This window comes from Heterocephalus glaber, unplaced genomic scaffold, assembly GCF_053883595.1.
Source record: "Heterocephalus glaber isolate CG9 unplaced genomic scaffold, H.glaber_assembly_v1.0 deba00001272, whole genome shotgun sequence".
NCBI lineage: Eukaryota > Metazoa > Chordata > Mammalia > Rodentia > Bathyergidae > Heterocephalus > Heterocephalus glaber.
Window position 1 is genome coordinate 220,818 of NW_028258235.1, and position 13,644 is coordinate 234,461.

The following is a 13,644-nucleotide window of genomic DNA, read 5'->3' on the forward strand; positions in this document are numbered from 1 at the left end:
GCAGCAGGGCCGGAGAGGGGTGCAGGGAGGCCTGGGGGTGCTGGTCTCAAGGCCGCTGGATGTGGCCTTTGTAGCCCTCATCCCCTCCCACTCCCCGCCTGCAGACATCCCTGTCACATTGGTGCGGCCGCTGGAGCCCAAGGCGGGCCACGAGCAGCAGTCGGTGGTGCTGTCCTGTGACTTCCGGCCAGCCCCCAAGGCCGTGCAGTGGTACAAGGATGACACGCCGATCACCCCGTCCGAGAAGTTCAAGATGGTGCTGGAGGGCCAGATGGCCGAGCTGCGTGTCCTGCGGCTCAGCCCCGCTGATGCTGGTGTCTACAGGTGCCAGGCGGGCAGTGCAGAGAGCAGCGCTGAGGTCACTGTGGAAGGTAGGTGGGGTGGGGCCTGGGGGCCCGGGCCAGACCTGGAGCGCGGTGCTGAGGTCCCCATGTGCCGTGCAGCACGGGAGGTGAAGGTGACACAGCCGCTGCAGGACACTGAGGCCATCGAGGAGGGCCGGGCCTGCTTCTCCTGTGAGCTGTCCCAGGAGGATGAGGAGGTTGAATGGTCGCTCAATGGGATGCCGCTGTATAATGACAGCTTCCACGAGATCATTCACGAGGGTCGGCGCCACACGCTTGTACTCAAGAGTGTCCGGCGGGCAGATGCAGGCATGATTCGTGCCAGCTCCCCGAAGGTGTCAGCCGCAGCCCGGCTGGTGGTCCGAGGTGAGCTGTCCTCAATGGGGTCTGTGGAGCCTCTCACCCCAACAGGCCCCTCACCACCCGCATGCCATCCCCACAGCGAAGCCGGTGGTATTCCTGAAGGTGCTGGATGATGTGTCAGTGGAGGCGCGTGGCACGCTGGCCCTGCAGTGTGAAGTGTCTGAGCCCACGGCCCATGTGGTGTGGAGCAAGGATGGTGTGGAGCTGGGCCCCGGAGCCAAGTATGATCTCCTGCACACAGCAGGCATGCGCGGCCTGGTGGTACGCGACCTGGGCCACGAGGATGCCGGCCTGTACACCTGCCACGTGGGCAGTGAGGAGACGCAGGCCCGGGTCAGCGTGCATGGTGCGTGGCACAGTGTGGCCTTCTTCCCTGTCCCCATGGCATGTGCCACTGTCTGAGCTGAGGGCAGCTGAAGGAGATGGGAGGCTTCCTGTTGTGTTGTGTGAGGGCTGAGCTACACTGAGTGGTGGACAGGGAGGTGGGACCTCCTTTGTGCCATGGGACGCATCTGAGGACAGGCATAGGCGAGGTGGTGGGAAGGCCTCTTGGCCAGGGGCACTGGGTGGCAGCCGGCCATGCCCACGTCCAGAGTTGTCACTGTACCCAGTCCTGCTTCTTGAGCCTGTCTGACCCTCAGTGGGCTGGTTCCCAACTGCAGGGCTGGAGCACCGACCTGGCCCAGATCCCGAGCCCTGACCTCCACCCACAGAGCTCGCTGGCTTGGGGAGGGTGGAGTCAGTGTGCTGTGGTGGTGACACTGAGAAGAGACCATGATGAGGAGGTGCCGTGGGCAGCCCTCGTGCCCTGCGGGACTCTCCACGTGGTGCTCACTTGTGCAGTGTGGGTGGTGCTAACCCTTGGGCCACCTGATGCCCGCTGGTCATCTACACACAGGGCGGGCCCAGGAAGCTGTCCCTGTGAGGATGGCCACCCTGGGCATCAGCCCCTCCAGACTCGGGTGGGTCTGCATGTGCTCAGGCCACGTCGTCCTCCGGCGTCTGTGTGATGGCACTCATCCTGTGGCCTGCAGACCTGCACGTGGGCATTACCAAGAGGCTGAAGACCGCAGAGGTGCTGGAGGGCGAGACTCACACCTTTGAATGTGTGCTGTCCCACGAGAACAAGGGCGACCCTGCCGTGTGGACAGTCGGTGGGAAGACAGTGGGCAGCTCTGGCCGCTTCCAGGCTGCACGCCAGGGCCGAAAGTACATGCTGACCATGCGGGACGCGGCGGTGGGGGACACCGGAGAGGTGGTCTTCTCTGTGCGGGGCCTCACCTCCAAGGCCTCACTGCTCGTCAGAGGTGGGTGCCGTGGGCCCAGGGCTTGTTTCTCGGGGGTCTGGGGACCGTCTCCTGCCCTGGTGAGTGCTCCTCTGGAGGATGCGGGGACCCAGAGGCGCCTGCTGGGGGCAGGGGTTGCTCTTGGAGAGTCTCTGAGACTCTGGAGAAACCTGGGGCCCTGGTCTCTGACTGGTGGCTCAGTTGCCCCACGTGGCCAGAGGCTCATGCGCGTGGCTGACAGAACTGCTGGGCATGCTGGACTCACATCCTCTGGCCCTGCACTTGGCTGGAAGTTGCTGTCGAGGTTTGGAGTTAGTGCTCTTGACTTGCATTCTTGTCAGGTCAGTGGAGCCCAATGTGCGACCACCAGCCCTGGTACCCCTAGGAGGCCCTGAAGGAGGCTGGGGTGGAGTGCCACTGCCCCTGCCTCCCTGGCATCCCTGGGTCTCGGGTGGCAGATGTCCCTGGGGTCGTCCTGGCTGTGACTGCACTGTGACCGTGGCTGTGTGGCCCAGGTCGTGTGGCTCAGGTTGTGGTGCCTCACTGACTGCCTTTGGTTCCCCAGAGAGGCCGGTGGCCATCGTGAAGCCCCTGGAGGACCAGCAGGCCGAGCCAGGGGAAGATGTGGTGCTGAGCTGTGAGCTGTCACGGGCGGGTGCCCCTGTGCGCTGGCTGAAGGATGGGAAGGCCATCCGGAAGGGGCAGAAGTACGACGTGCTCAGCGAGGGCGTGCAGGCAGTGCTGGTGGTGCGTGGGGCCTCCCTCAGGGACTCTGGCGAGTATGTGTGCGAGACAGATGCTGCCCTGACCACTGCCAAGCTCCGCGTGGAGGGTGAGTGCCCTGGGACCTGCGCCCGGCCTGCACGGCCTCTGTCCGCCAGCACGGCCCAGGATGTGCCTCTGCGGCCAGCAGGCAGGGCCAGGGGTGCGTGAGCTGGGTGCAGCGTGTACAAGCTCTACCTTCCCTGCTCGGGTTCGCTCTCCAGGAAGGGCAAACCAGTTCACAGAGGAGCTGGCCAACCTGCAGGCCCAGGAGCAGGGCACGGCTGTGTTCACCTGCAAGACAGAGCAGCCGGCAGCCACTGTGACTTGGCGCAAGGACACCATGGAGCTGCGGGCCTCGGGGAAGCACGCGCTCAGCCAGGAGGGCTTGGTCCTGAGGCTCACCATCAGCGCCCTGACACCGGCCGACAGTGGCACCTACACCTGTGACATTGGCCAGGCCCAGTGCCAGGCTCGGCTCCAGGTGCAAGGTGAGCTGGGGACACCAGAGCAGGGCCCTGCAGGGGCTCGGGTGCTGCTGCATTTCGAGCAGACCCTGTAGACTCTGAGGTGGCCAGAAATTGGCACTCTGAATGGTCCTGCACTGGCCCAGCCTCAGTTTCTCCAGTCCTTGCAGGTGGAGGAAATGATAGGGTGACTGTGGGCTCTTGTCGATGGCCTTTTTTGATCTGACATCTGTCTGCTCTCTGTGGGTTTCGCCATGGTTCAAGCCAGTGCTGTCTGTGTGCCAGCACACGACGCATCACCAGGATGTGTTGACAGCTGGGAGCCTCGGCTGTTCCCAAGGGAGGGCCGACCATCAGTGTGACTGTCATTGGTGGTTCTCCCCTGGAACCATGGAGATTGCCATGGGGAGGAGAGGGTGTGTCCTAGGCTGTGGGGGTGAAAGGGTGCATGTAGCTGAGCTGCTTGGGCCTGAAGTTTGTGGGTCTTGCAGACACAGGAAGGAGTGGGGGACTTGTTGGTGAGGTTCCCTGACCAGGCAGGGGTCTTGGTTGGGTAGTGAGGGTGGAGAATGGCTGTAAGTGCAGAGCGGGAGGTTAGCTCAGCACCCTGCAGCACAGTAGAGTAGCACTTGTGTTTTGCACACGGTTGCATTGGTGACACAAATTTGATTGCGTGGGTGGTGGTGACCTAGGCGCAGCTGGGCATATAGGCTTATGCACAGCCCAGTGGGGCCAGAGAGTACTGGTCCTCGGCAGCTTGGGCCACCAGGCCAATGCCACAGAGGTCCTGGGGGAGGAGGAGTTTGGGACCTGGAGGTTGGCCTAAAACAAAGACTTTGGGCCATTCAGCTCTGATCCACGTCAGGACTTGAGTTTTGTCAGCGTGGGCTCATTGAGCAGTCAGTGCCAGCTGCCGTGAGCCCTTTGCTGGGTCTGGGGAGAGCCACATTTCCCCACAGCTGGCGGGGCTCTGACCACCTGTCTGTGCCCATGCAGGCCAGAGTGTGCACATTACTGAGGCCCTGGAGGACGCCGAGGTGCAGGAGGGCGCCTCAGCCACTTTCTGCTGCCGCCTGTCCCCTGCCAACTACAGCCCTGTGCGCTGGTTTCTGGACCAGACACCCCTGCATCCCGACAGGCTCCACGAGGTCAAAGCCCAGCCCGGGGGCTACCACTTGCTCATCCTGCGGCAGCTGGCGCTCAAGGACACGGGCACCATCTACTTTGAAGCGGGTGACCAGCATTCCTCAGCCTCCCTGTGGGTCACAGGTGGGTTGGTGTTCCAGTTGGGGCTGCTGTGATTGGGAAACCACTAAATGCGTTTGGCTCAGTGCAGCCCGTGGAGAGGGACAGCAGCTCACACATAGGCGAGGGGCGACTGAGCTCACCTGGCAGCGAGGGCAGCTGGCTTGGGAGTGTGGGCTGGGTCTGGTAGTGGGCGTGGAGTGCTGGCCTGAACTACTTCCAGAAGAGCCCTGCTGGGTGGTCCTGGGACTCCTGGTTTACATGGTGCATGCTGGCTGAGCCCCTGAGGGGTGGGGGCCCATGGAGCCACCCAGCCTGCTGCTCTCTTGTGCTGCAGTCAGCCCAACTCTCTGTGCACTCCGTGTCTCTGTCCCAGAGAAGCCGAGCGTCTTTTCCCGGGTGCTCTCGGACACCACCGTCATGGAGGGAGAGGACCTGGCTCTGCTCTGTGAGACCACTGCTCCGGACAGCCCCGTGCTCTGGACCAAGGACGGGAAGACGCTGCAGCCCTCCGCCCGCTGCCGGCTGAGCTATGAGTGTGGCCGGGCCCAGCTGGTCATCTCTGAAGCTGGCCTGCAGGACAGTGGCCGGTACAAGTGTGAGGCCCGTGGCGCCTCAAGCAGCGCTGTCGTCAGGGTCCGCGGTGAGCCCCAGGGTCTGTGGCCTGCCTTGTCACGTGGTCGTAAGCATGGGGTGGGCGGACGCCCCGAGCCCAGCGCCCACTGCCGTCCAGCGCTGCGGCACCCTGTTGGGGGTCCGTGCCTCAGTGCCTCTCCGGCCTGCTCGGCCGCCTCCGGTCTCGGGATCTCCTTCGCCGTGCAGGGCTCGCCTGCGCTGCCCGGGTCTCTGGGCGTGTGTGGCCAGGGTCTCTCGCCCCATGTGCATCTCAGCCATGTGCACTGACCCCTCGGGTCTTCTTTCTGCTCCTGGCTCGGCTCTACGCTGCCTTCACAGATGGGTGGCTGACTCTCAGGGACTGGTTGTCTCTTGGTTCCTGAGGCTGGGGCCTGGGGCTGACCTGGCTGGGGGCTGGCTTCTCCCCTGACCGCTCTCTCTGTGGCCCACATGGCCGTTGTCTGTGTCTCTGTCCTGATCTTCTCTTCTAAGGACACCAGTCTCGGGATTAGGACTACCTCTAGTGACCTCATGTTGCAGTAGCTCTCGCTTCAGTCCACACTGCCAAGCACAGTCCCATTCTGGGTCCCTGGGGGGAGGCTTGGTGTGCACATGTTGGGGCTTTGTGACGTTGTCTCTCCACTCCCCTGTGCCACACTGACCTTTGCCCTGTGCTGTCAGACCCATGCCTGTCTCCCTGGGGCTCGGGCATCCCTGGCCCCTCTTAGAGCCCTGCCCACCCTAGCTCAGCCCAAGCAGGGTCTGACTGAAAGCCGGGCTGAGCCATGTCTGTCCACAGCTTTACCGGTGCGGTTCCAGGAGACCCTGAAGGATGTAGAGGTGCTGGAGGGTGGGGCAGCCACATTGCGCTGTGTGCTGTCATCCGTGGCTGCGCCTGTGGAGTGGCGGCGTGGGGACAACATCCTGAGGTCCAGTGGCAAGTACAGTCTACGCCAGGAGGGTGCCGTGTTAGAGCTGGCCATCCGGGACCTGCAGCCCCTGGACAGTGGCTGCTATTCCTGCTCCTTTGGGGATCAGAAGACCTTGGCCACACTCACTGTGAAGGGTGAGTGTCCCTGTCTGCCCTGGCCATGGCCACGTTGGGGCCGCTTGGTCAGCACAGAACAAAGGTGGCATCTCTGTCTCTTCTGCCCTTCCCAGCCCTGCCGGCCCACTTCACAGGAAGACTGAGAGACAAGGCAGCCACAGAGGGGACCACGGCCACGCTGCGGTGTGAGCTGAGCAAGGAGGCCCCCGTGGAGTGGAGGAAGGGGACAGAGACCCTCAGGGATGGGGACAGACACAGCCTGAGGCAGGACGGGGTCGTGTGTGAGCTGCAGATCCGGGGCCTGGCCACGGTGGACGCCGGGGAGTACTCATGTGTGTGTGGGCAGGAGAGGACTTCGGCCACGCTGACTGTGAAGGGTATGACTGCATGTGGCCGGGTGTCAGCATTTCCCCGTGTCTGTCTGTGCTGTGGTTTCCACAGCTCTGCTTTGTTCCTTCAGTGAATGTTTCTCACGCTGCCACACAGGACCCGTCTCGGAGCCCAGCAGAGGAGGGGCTTGTTTCCCAGCTCCCTGGGGGTCGGGTCTGAGATGGACGAGTGAGGAGTACCAGTTAGCAAAAGATGCAGTGATGGGTCCTGGGACACAGCAGGAAACGGGCAGGCAGGAGACGGAGGCATGGCCCACAGGCAGGACCCAGTGTGACCACGGCGTGGGCGGATCCTGCGGGCTGGGGGAACAGGGCCTGCCTGTGACCCAACCCAGTGACCTTCTGGCTGTCTTGGGCCTTCTCTGGCAGCCCTGCCTCAAGTCCTGTGTTCCCCACAGTGTCTGCCCCCACTGATTGCCCATGTCACAGGAGGTCTGGGGCCTGCACTGGCCACAGAAGGGGCTGTGGCCACACTGTGGTTTGAGTGGACAAGGTGACCCCTGGGTGGAGGAAGAGGCCACAGGAATGGGCAGGTGCAGACTGAGGCGAGGTTGTGGGGCCCCAGGCCCCTGAGTGTGGTAGCGGTCATTGCCCTTGGCCAGCACTGTGTCTGACCACTCGGTGCCTGAGCCTACAGTTAGGACGGGAGGGGTTCCCAGTCATGAGCAACCAGGACCTTGTCTTGTGTGTCAGGGAGCTGGGACCCCTGTGCTGCTGTGGCTGGCCACCTGGGGATCAGGCCCTGGGTCACATGTTGCAGGGAAGCAGAGGAAATGAAGGCAGTTGCAAGCCAAGGATGTGGAGGAATGAAACCCTTGCAGGCACAAGGGACTCTTGTGGCTTCCACTCCGCCTCGAGGAAGGGCTCCTTGAGGCAATGAATGAGAGGATTCTGGGCTGGGAATGGCATCTGCCTGCCTGAGCCTGTGTGGCCAGCCTGCTGTGTGCAAAGACATTGGGCGCCTTTGTGAGGAGAAACCTGGGCCATGCCACTTCCACCTGTGCAGATGAAGTTTGTGCCATGCTCTGGGGCATGGCACCGAGTGTCCTGGGGCCCGCCAGGAGGCGACAGACGGATGTGTCCTCTGAGGCCCATCCCGTGGATGCAGAACATTGGGAAGACAGACTGAGGGGAAGCTACTCCCTCCCTTGATCCCCAGAGGTGCTGCTGCTGAGGAGGAGGAGGATGGAGGACGTCGGCAGCTTGCAGAGTGGGTCATGTCCCGGGAAGGGCTGAGGACGGTGAGCACCTGCTGTGACCTTTCTAGAGAAGGCTGCATTTCTGGACCACAGAGTTCTGAAGATGCCCAGAGCTGCTGCGCATAGGAGGCCGCCACATGGATGGAGCTGGGCACACTAGAGGCCCAATCTTGGGCTGGTGGCCAGGGGCAGCCCCTGGCCTCAGAGTCTGGAGCCAGGCTGTGTCTGCTCCTCCTTGACCACTTCCCACGTGCCAAAGATGGGGCCTTGCTGTTCATTCATCTGTGAATTTCATCATCTGCTTGCTCACTGGGGAGCCCACCTGCATTTGAACACAAGACCAGGCCTTGGGGCCACCTGCTTCAGGATGACAGTCCCAGGAAGAGAGGGGGCTTCTTCCCTTTCAGTCAGGCTACCTGGGAAGCGAGAGCATGTGTGAGCTTGTGGGACAGTCTCAGGCAGCCTAGTGTGGCCTTTGTCCCCCAGCTGCCCAGTTGTGCCACAGGGAACTATAGAAAAGGACCATGGCTATGACCACTGAGCAGCCTGGCCGCTCCTGGACAGGCCATGCAAAACACTGGGGAGGGAAGATCATTGTGGTCCATGCTTATACCCACCTGTGCCATGGTGTGTGGGTGTTCTGTGTCCTTGTCCTTGTGTGAGTTCTTCCTGTGTCAGCAGTGGCCTTCATGTAGGGGACCAGGCCACCTGTTGTCTGCTGCTTTCCACTGCTATTTCCCTGCCATGTATCCATGCTTATTCCTCGTTCTCCATTCTGCAGTGTTTGCCATATCATGTCCTGGCCCCCTGATCTGCAGAGATCAGTTTTTTGTGTCCTCCTAAGCCCTGCCAGCCACATTCATCCAGAGAAAGAGGCTGTGGGAACCATGGGTGGACCACAGCCATGGTGGCACATAGGCTGGGTGAAGGGAGGCACAAGTCACTGCTCCATGGCTTGGCACGTGGCTTCTGCCCTGCTGCACTTTGTGCCTGCTCTGTCCTGCATGTCTTATCTGCTCCGTGTGCTCAGGTGGTGTGACTTTCTGGCTTTCTGGCCCTTCTCAGTGCTGTCCACCAGGTTCACAGAAGGTCTGAGGAATGAAGAGGCCATAGAAGGGAACACGGCCACTCGGTGCTGTGAATTGTAGAGAAAAGGAATGAAGGGCATCAGTGATGGGGACAGAGCCAGCCTGAGACGAGATGGGGCTGGGTGTGAGCTGCAGATCCAGGGCCTGACTATGGCAGACACTGGGGAGCACTTGTGTGTGTGGGCAGGAAAAGACCTTAGGCATCCTGACTAGGGTGAAGATCGTGTCCCTGTGGACCTGTGTGGCGTTGTGTCTCCACATGATCCCTCTGCCTCTGTGCATGGCACAGTTCCGGTCCTCTGGGCACCTCTTACCTCTTACAGTCATCTGGATGAGCTCACGTTCCCATTCTTCCCGCTGCCTTGGGCATTTCTGCCCAGGTACTTGCTTCCCTCACCATCTGTGTACGTTCACTTGTTTGTGTCGTGGTACCTGGCAGCATGAGGCTCTTTCTTCTTCCATATCCTGTGGAGAGAATTCCAGGCAGCCCCATGTCTGAGTCATTGCTTGGCCCTTCCCAGCCCTGCCTGCCATATTCGTGCAAGACACGAGAAGCCAAGAGGCCACAGAAGGGCCCACGGCCACTCTGAGGTGTGAGCTGAGTAAGGAGGCCTTTGGACTCTGTGCTTTGTCCCGTGAGGTTCTGTGTCTGTCCTTGTTCTCCTCCTGTCCTGCCTCCCAAGGTGCTGTAGAGAACCTGAGGTTCGCAGTGTGTCTCTGACCCTGTCTGGCTCCATGGGGCAGATTCATGTGAGAGGTGGGGGCCCTGGAAGCCAGGGAAGGAGCCAGGGCCACAATAGTGAGAGGCTGCATCAAAGGAGGCCACAGATTCAGCTTAGCATACCTGTCACGTGGTGTGTGCGGAGGGTTTTATGTCTTCTGCTTGCTTGAGGTGTGATTGTGTGCATGCTTTTCTGACCTCGCCAGCCCTGCTCGTTAAGTTCACAGAAGGTCTGGGGAACGAAGAGGCCACAGAAGGGGCCACGGCCACTCTGCGGTGTGTGCTGAGTACAGAGGCCCCCGTGGAGTGGAAGAAAGGAACAAAGACCCTCAGAGAGGGGGACAGACACAGGCTGAGGCAGGACGGGACCGTGTGTGAGCTGCAGATCCATGGCCTGGCCGAGGCAGACGCTGGGGAGTACTCGTGCCTGTGTGGGCAGGAGAGGACCTCAGCCACGCTGACCATCAAGGGTAAAGACTTGCAGCCACGCGCACTTGTATTTGTTGGCCTCCGATCCCTCGTTCCTTTCCACGCCCATTTGTATGATGGTCTCATCATATTTGTGTTCTCCCATCCACAATGTCGTTGTCATCGCTGTCATGTTTCCTGGTTGTGACATGTGCTCTGGCTAGACTGAGGGAAGCCAAGGTCCACAGCCTTTGCTGAGCGTGTGTAGAAAGTGGCACATTTCTCGTGTCTTCTCCGTGGTGCCTGCATCCATCCCCTTCATGTGGTCAGGGTGTGAATGTGTCCATGCTTGTCTGACCTCCCCAGCCCTGCCGGCCACATTTACAGAAGGTCTGAGGAATGAAGAGGCCACAGAAGGGGCCACGGCCACTCTGCGGTGTGTGCTGAGCAAAGAGGCCCCCGTGGAGTGGAAGAAAGGAACAAAGACCCTGGGAGAGGGGGACAGACACAGGCTGAGGCAGGACGGGCCCGTGTGTGAGCTGCAGATCCGTGGCCTGGCCGAGGCAGACGCTGGGGAGTACTCGTGCCTGTGTGGGCAGGAGAGGACCTCAGCCACACTGGCTGTCAGGGGTAAAGATCACGTGTGAGCATATGAACGTGTGGCTTGGTGTCTACAACTGTCATCACCACCTTCTGCCTCATGTGGCACTGCTCCCGTGGTAACCCTGTGGCCATCTGTCTTCTACCTGGCTCGGCTGAACATGTCCCGCCTCCCCTTGTCCTCGTCCAGGAGATGTCATGTCCTTGTCTGCACCACTGTGTACTCTTCATCCCTGATGCCCTCCGTCCCATCTGCACACACCTGCTCACGTGTGGTCCTGTGGTAGTGTGTAGTGCCTGTGTGTTGCTGTCCTGTGTAGAGACCTATAGGCTGTCCCATGTCTGAGTCACTGGTTGGCCCTTCCCAGCCCTGCCTGCCAGGTTCATAGAAGATGTGAGAAGCCAAGAGGCCACGGAAGGGGCCACGGCCACTCTGCGGTGTGTGCTGAGCACAGAGGCCCCCGTGGAGTGGAAGAAAGGAACAAAGACCCTGGGAGAGGGGGACAGACACAGGCTGAGGCAGGACGGGCCCGTGTGTGAGCTGCAGATCCGTGGCCTGGCCGAGGCAGACGCTGGGGAGTACTCGTGCCTGTGTGGGCAGGAGAGGACCTCAGCCACGCTGACCATCAAGGGTAAAGACTTGCAGCCACGCGCACTTGTATTTGTTGGCCTCTGATCCCTCGTTCCTTTCCATGCCCATTTGTATGATGGTCTCATCATATTTGTGTTCTCCCGTCCACAATGTCGTTGTCATCGCTGTCATGTTTCCTGGTTGTTTGTGACACGTACTCTGGCTAGACTGAGGGAAGCCAAGGTCCACAGCCTTTGCTGAGCATGTGTAGAAAGTGGCACATTTCTCGTGTCTTCTCCGTGGTGCCTGCATCCATCCCCTTCATGTGGTCAGGGTGTGAATGTGTCCATGCTTGTCTGACCTCCCCAGCCCTGCCGGCCACATTTACAGAAGGTCTGAGGAATGAAGAGGCCACAGAAGGGGCCACGGCCACTCTGCGGTGTGTGCTGAGCAAAGAGGCCCCCGTGGAGTGGAAGAAAGGAACAAAGACCCTGGGAGAGGGGGACAGACACAGGCTGAGGCAGGACGGGCCCGTGTGTGAGCTGCAGATCCGTGGCCTGGCCGAGGCAGACGCTGGGGAGTACTCGTGCCTGTGTGGGCAGGAGAGGACCTCAGCCACGCTGACCATCAAGGGTAAAGACTTGCAGCCACGCGCACTTGTATTTGTTGGCCTCTGATCCCTCGTTCCTTTCCATGCCCATTTGTATGATGGTCTCATCATATTTGTGTTCTCCCGTCCACAATGTCGTTGTCATCGCTGTCATGTTTCCTGGTTGTTTGTGACATGTACTCTGGCTAGACTGAGGGAAGCCAAGGTCCACAGCCTTTGCTGAGCATGTGTAGAAAGTGGCACATTTCTCGTGTCTTCTCCGTGGTGCCTGCATCCATCCCCTTCATGTGGTCAGGGTGTGAATGTGTCCATGCTTGTCTGACCTCCCCAGCCCTGCCGGCCACATTTACAGAAGGTCTGAGGAATGAAGAGGCCACAGAAGGGGCCACGGCCACTCTGCGGTGTGTGCTGAGCAAAGAGGCCCCCGTGGAGTGGAAGAAAGGAACAAAGACCCTGGGAGAGGGGGACAGACACAGGCTGAGGCAGGACGGGCCCGTGTGTGAGCTGCAGATCCGTGGCCTGGCTGAGGCAGACGCTGGGGAGTACTCGTGCCTGTGTGGGCAGGAGAGGACCTCAGCCTCGCTGACCGTCAGGGGTAACGTCCCTCTGCCACCCTGTAACGTGGGATTCTGCTCTTGCTTCGTGTCTGGGCCTTGTCCTCTCTCCCTTTGCCACAGTGCCGTCCCATCTGTCTTCTGCTGTGTCGCCCTGTTTTTTCTGGCCTTTGTCATGGCCCTGCCTCATGTTGTGTTGTCTGTACTGATCTCCTGAAAGATCTCTCCCAGCCAGACTTCGTGGGTGGCACAGTTCTCTCCCTGTGGTCCTTAGTCACCCTACCCCTGCCCCTGTCTCTTTGAGGCTCTGCATCCCATGCTTCCCCAAGATTTTTCTCTGGCCGGTGACTGTGATGCCAGGGCAGGAGGTGGTCCTCATGATGAGCTCTGCAACCTGTCGTGGATGCGCTGTGTGTCCTGTGGGGTATTAGTGCCTGCCACACCTCTGGATCTCTGCCCGGGGGCACGGAGCCTTGCTTAGGATTCTGAAGGGTGTACCCTGCCCTCCCTGGAGACCGTGGGACATGGCCATGCCCTCAGAGGTGGCTCTGGGAGGCGATGCAGCCTTCCCTGATATATGAGGGACATGGCCCTGTCCTGGAGCCCAGGAGGAGCAGGGCCGTGTCCTCGGGTGTGGTCTTGGGGGACAAGAGCCTGCCCTGAGTGGTCTTGAGGGGAAACCCTGCCCTGAGTGCTGGGCACACAGCCTTGGGAGGGCTGAGTTTCTGGGCGGTCACTGGAGAAGTCCTGGCTATGTCTTCTTTCCTTCCCTTGTCCTTGAGGCCCCCAAGACCTGTGACCCCTTTTCAGTCCTGGGGTGCTGCCCTGGGCCAGGTGTGCGGGTCTCAAGCTGCCGCTGCTTTCAGCCCCTCAGGCCATGTTCCGGGAGCCGCTGCAGAACCTGCAGGCAGAGGAGGGTTCCACAGCCAGCCTGCGGTGCGAGCTGTCGGTGCCTGATGTCCCAGTGGTCTGGAGCAAGGGTGGACTGGAGCTGCAGGCTGACGGGCGCCGGGAGCTGAGCCGGTGGGGCTGCACTGCAGAGCTCATGCTGCAGGACCTGTGCCGGGAGGACATGGGCGAGTACAGCTGCACCTGTGGGGCCCAGGCCACTAGCGCCATGCTCACGGTCACAGGTGGGCACCACTTCTGTGGAGCCAGGCTGCAGCCTTGCTGAAGGAAAGGGAGGGTGGACTTCCCTGGGTGCTGTCCACGCACCTACACCTGCGACGTCCCAGCCGTGGCTGGGCCCCATGTCCCTGTGCCTGGGCCGCTCAGGCTCCTGCTCTCCTGCTCCTTGCCCTGTGGGTTCCCCACTTCCTCCCCTGCTTGCCTTGTGCACTTCCTCCAGGTGGCCTTAGCCACCCAGCCCCACAT

The 13,644-nt window shown here is 61.0% G+C and overlaps 1 protein-coding gene across 18 annotated transcripts in view; it reads left to right on the forward strand.

The window, feature by feature from the left end:
• Obscn (obscurin, cytoskeletal calmodulin and titin-interacting RhoGEF) overlaps positions 1–13,644 on the forward strand; it is a 129,245-nt gene that overhangs the window by 70,604 nt on the left and 44,997 nt on the right. For 15 of the 18 annotated variants that reach the window (XM_087211021.1, XM_087211027.1, XM_087211034.1 and 12 more), the window contains 16 exons: positions 105–371; positions 444–710; positions 787–1,053; positions 1,742–2,014; positions 2,559–2,825; positions 2,980–3,246; positions 4,219–4,491; positions 4,844–5,110; positions 5,882–6,148; positions 6,244–6,507; positions 9,734–9,997; positions 10,302–10,565; positions 10,904–11,167; positions 11,476–11,739; positions 12,048–12,311; positions 13,137–13,403. In XM_087211021.1, the coding sequence (XP_087067147.1) occupies positions 105–371; positions 444–710; positions 787–1,053; positions 1,742–2,014; positions 2,559–2,825; positions 2,980–3,246; positions 4,219–4,491; positions 4,844–5,110; positions 5,882–6,148; positions 6,244–6,507; positions 9,734–9,997; positions 10,302–10,565; positions 10,904–11,167; positions 11,476–11,739; positions 12,048–12,311; positions 13,137–13,403 (4,266 nt within the window). The remainder of the gene's footprint in view (positions 1–104; positions 372–443; positions 711–786; positions 1,054–1,741; positions 2,015–2,558; positions 2,826–2,979; positions 3,247–4,218; positions 4,492–4,843; positions 5,111–5,881; positions 6,149–6,243; positions 6,508–9,733; positions 9,998–10,301; positions 10,566–10,903; positions 11,168–11,475; positions 11,740–12,047; positions 12,312–13,136; positions 13,404–13,644) is intronic. The other 3 variants (XM_087211030.1, XM_087211031.1, XM_087211037.1) reach the window with 3 other exon arrangements.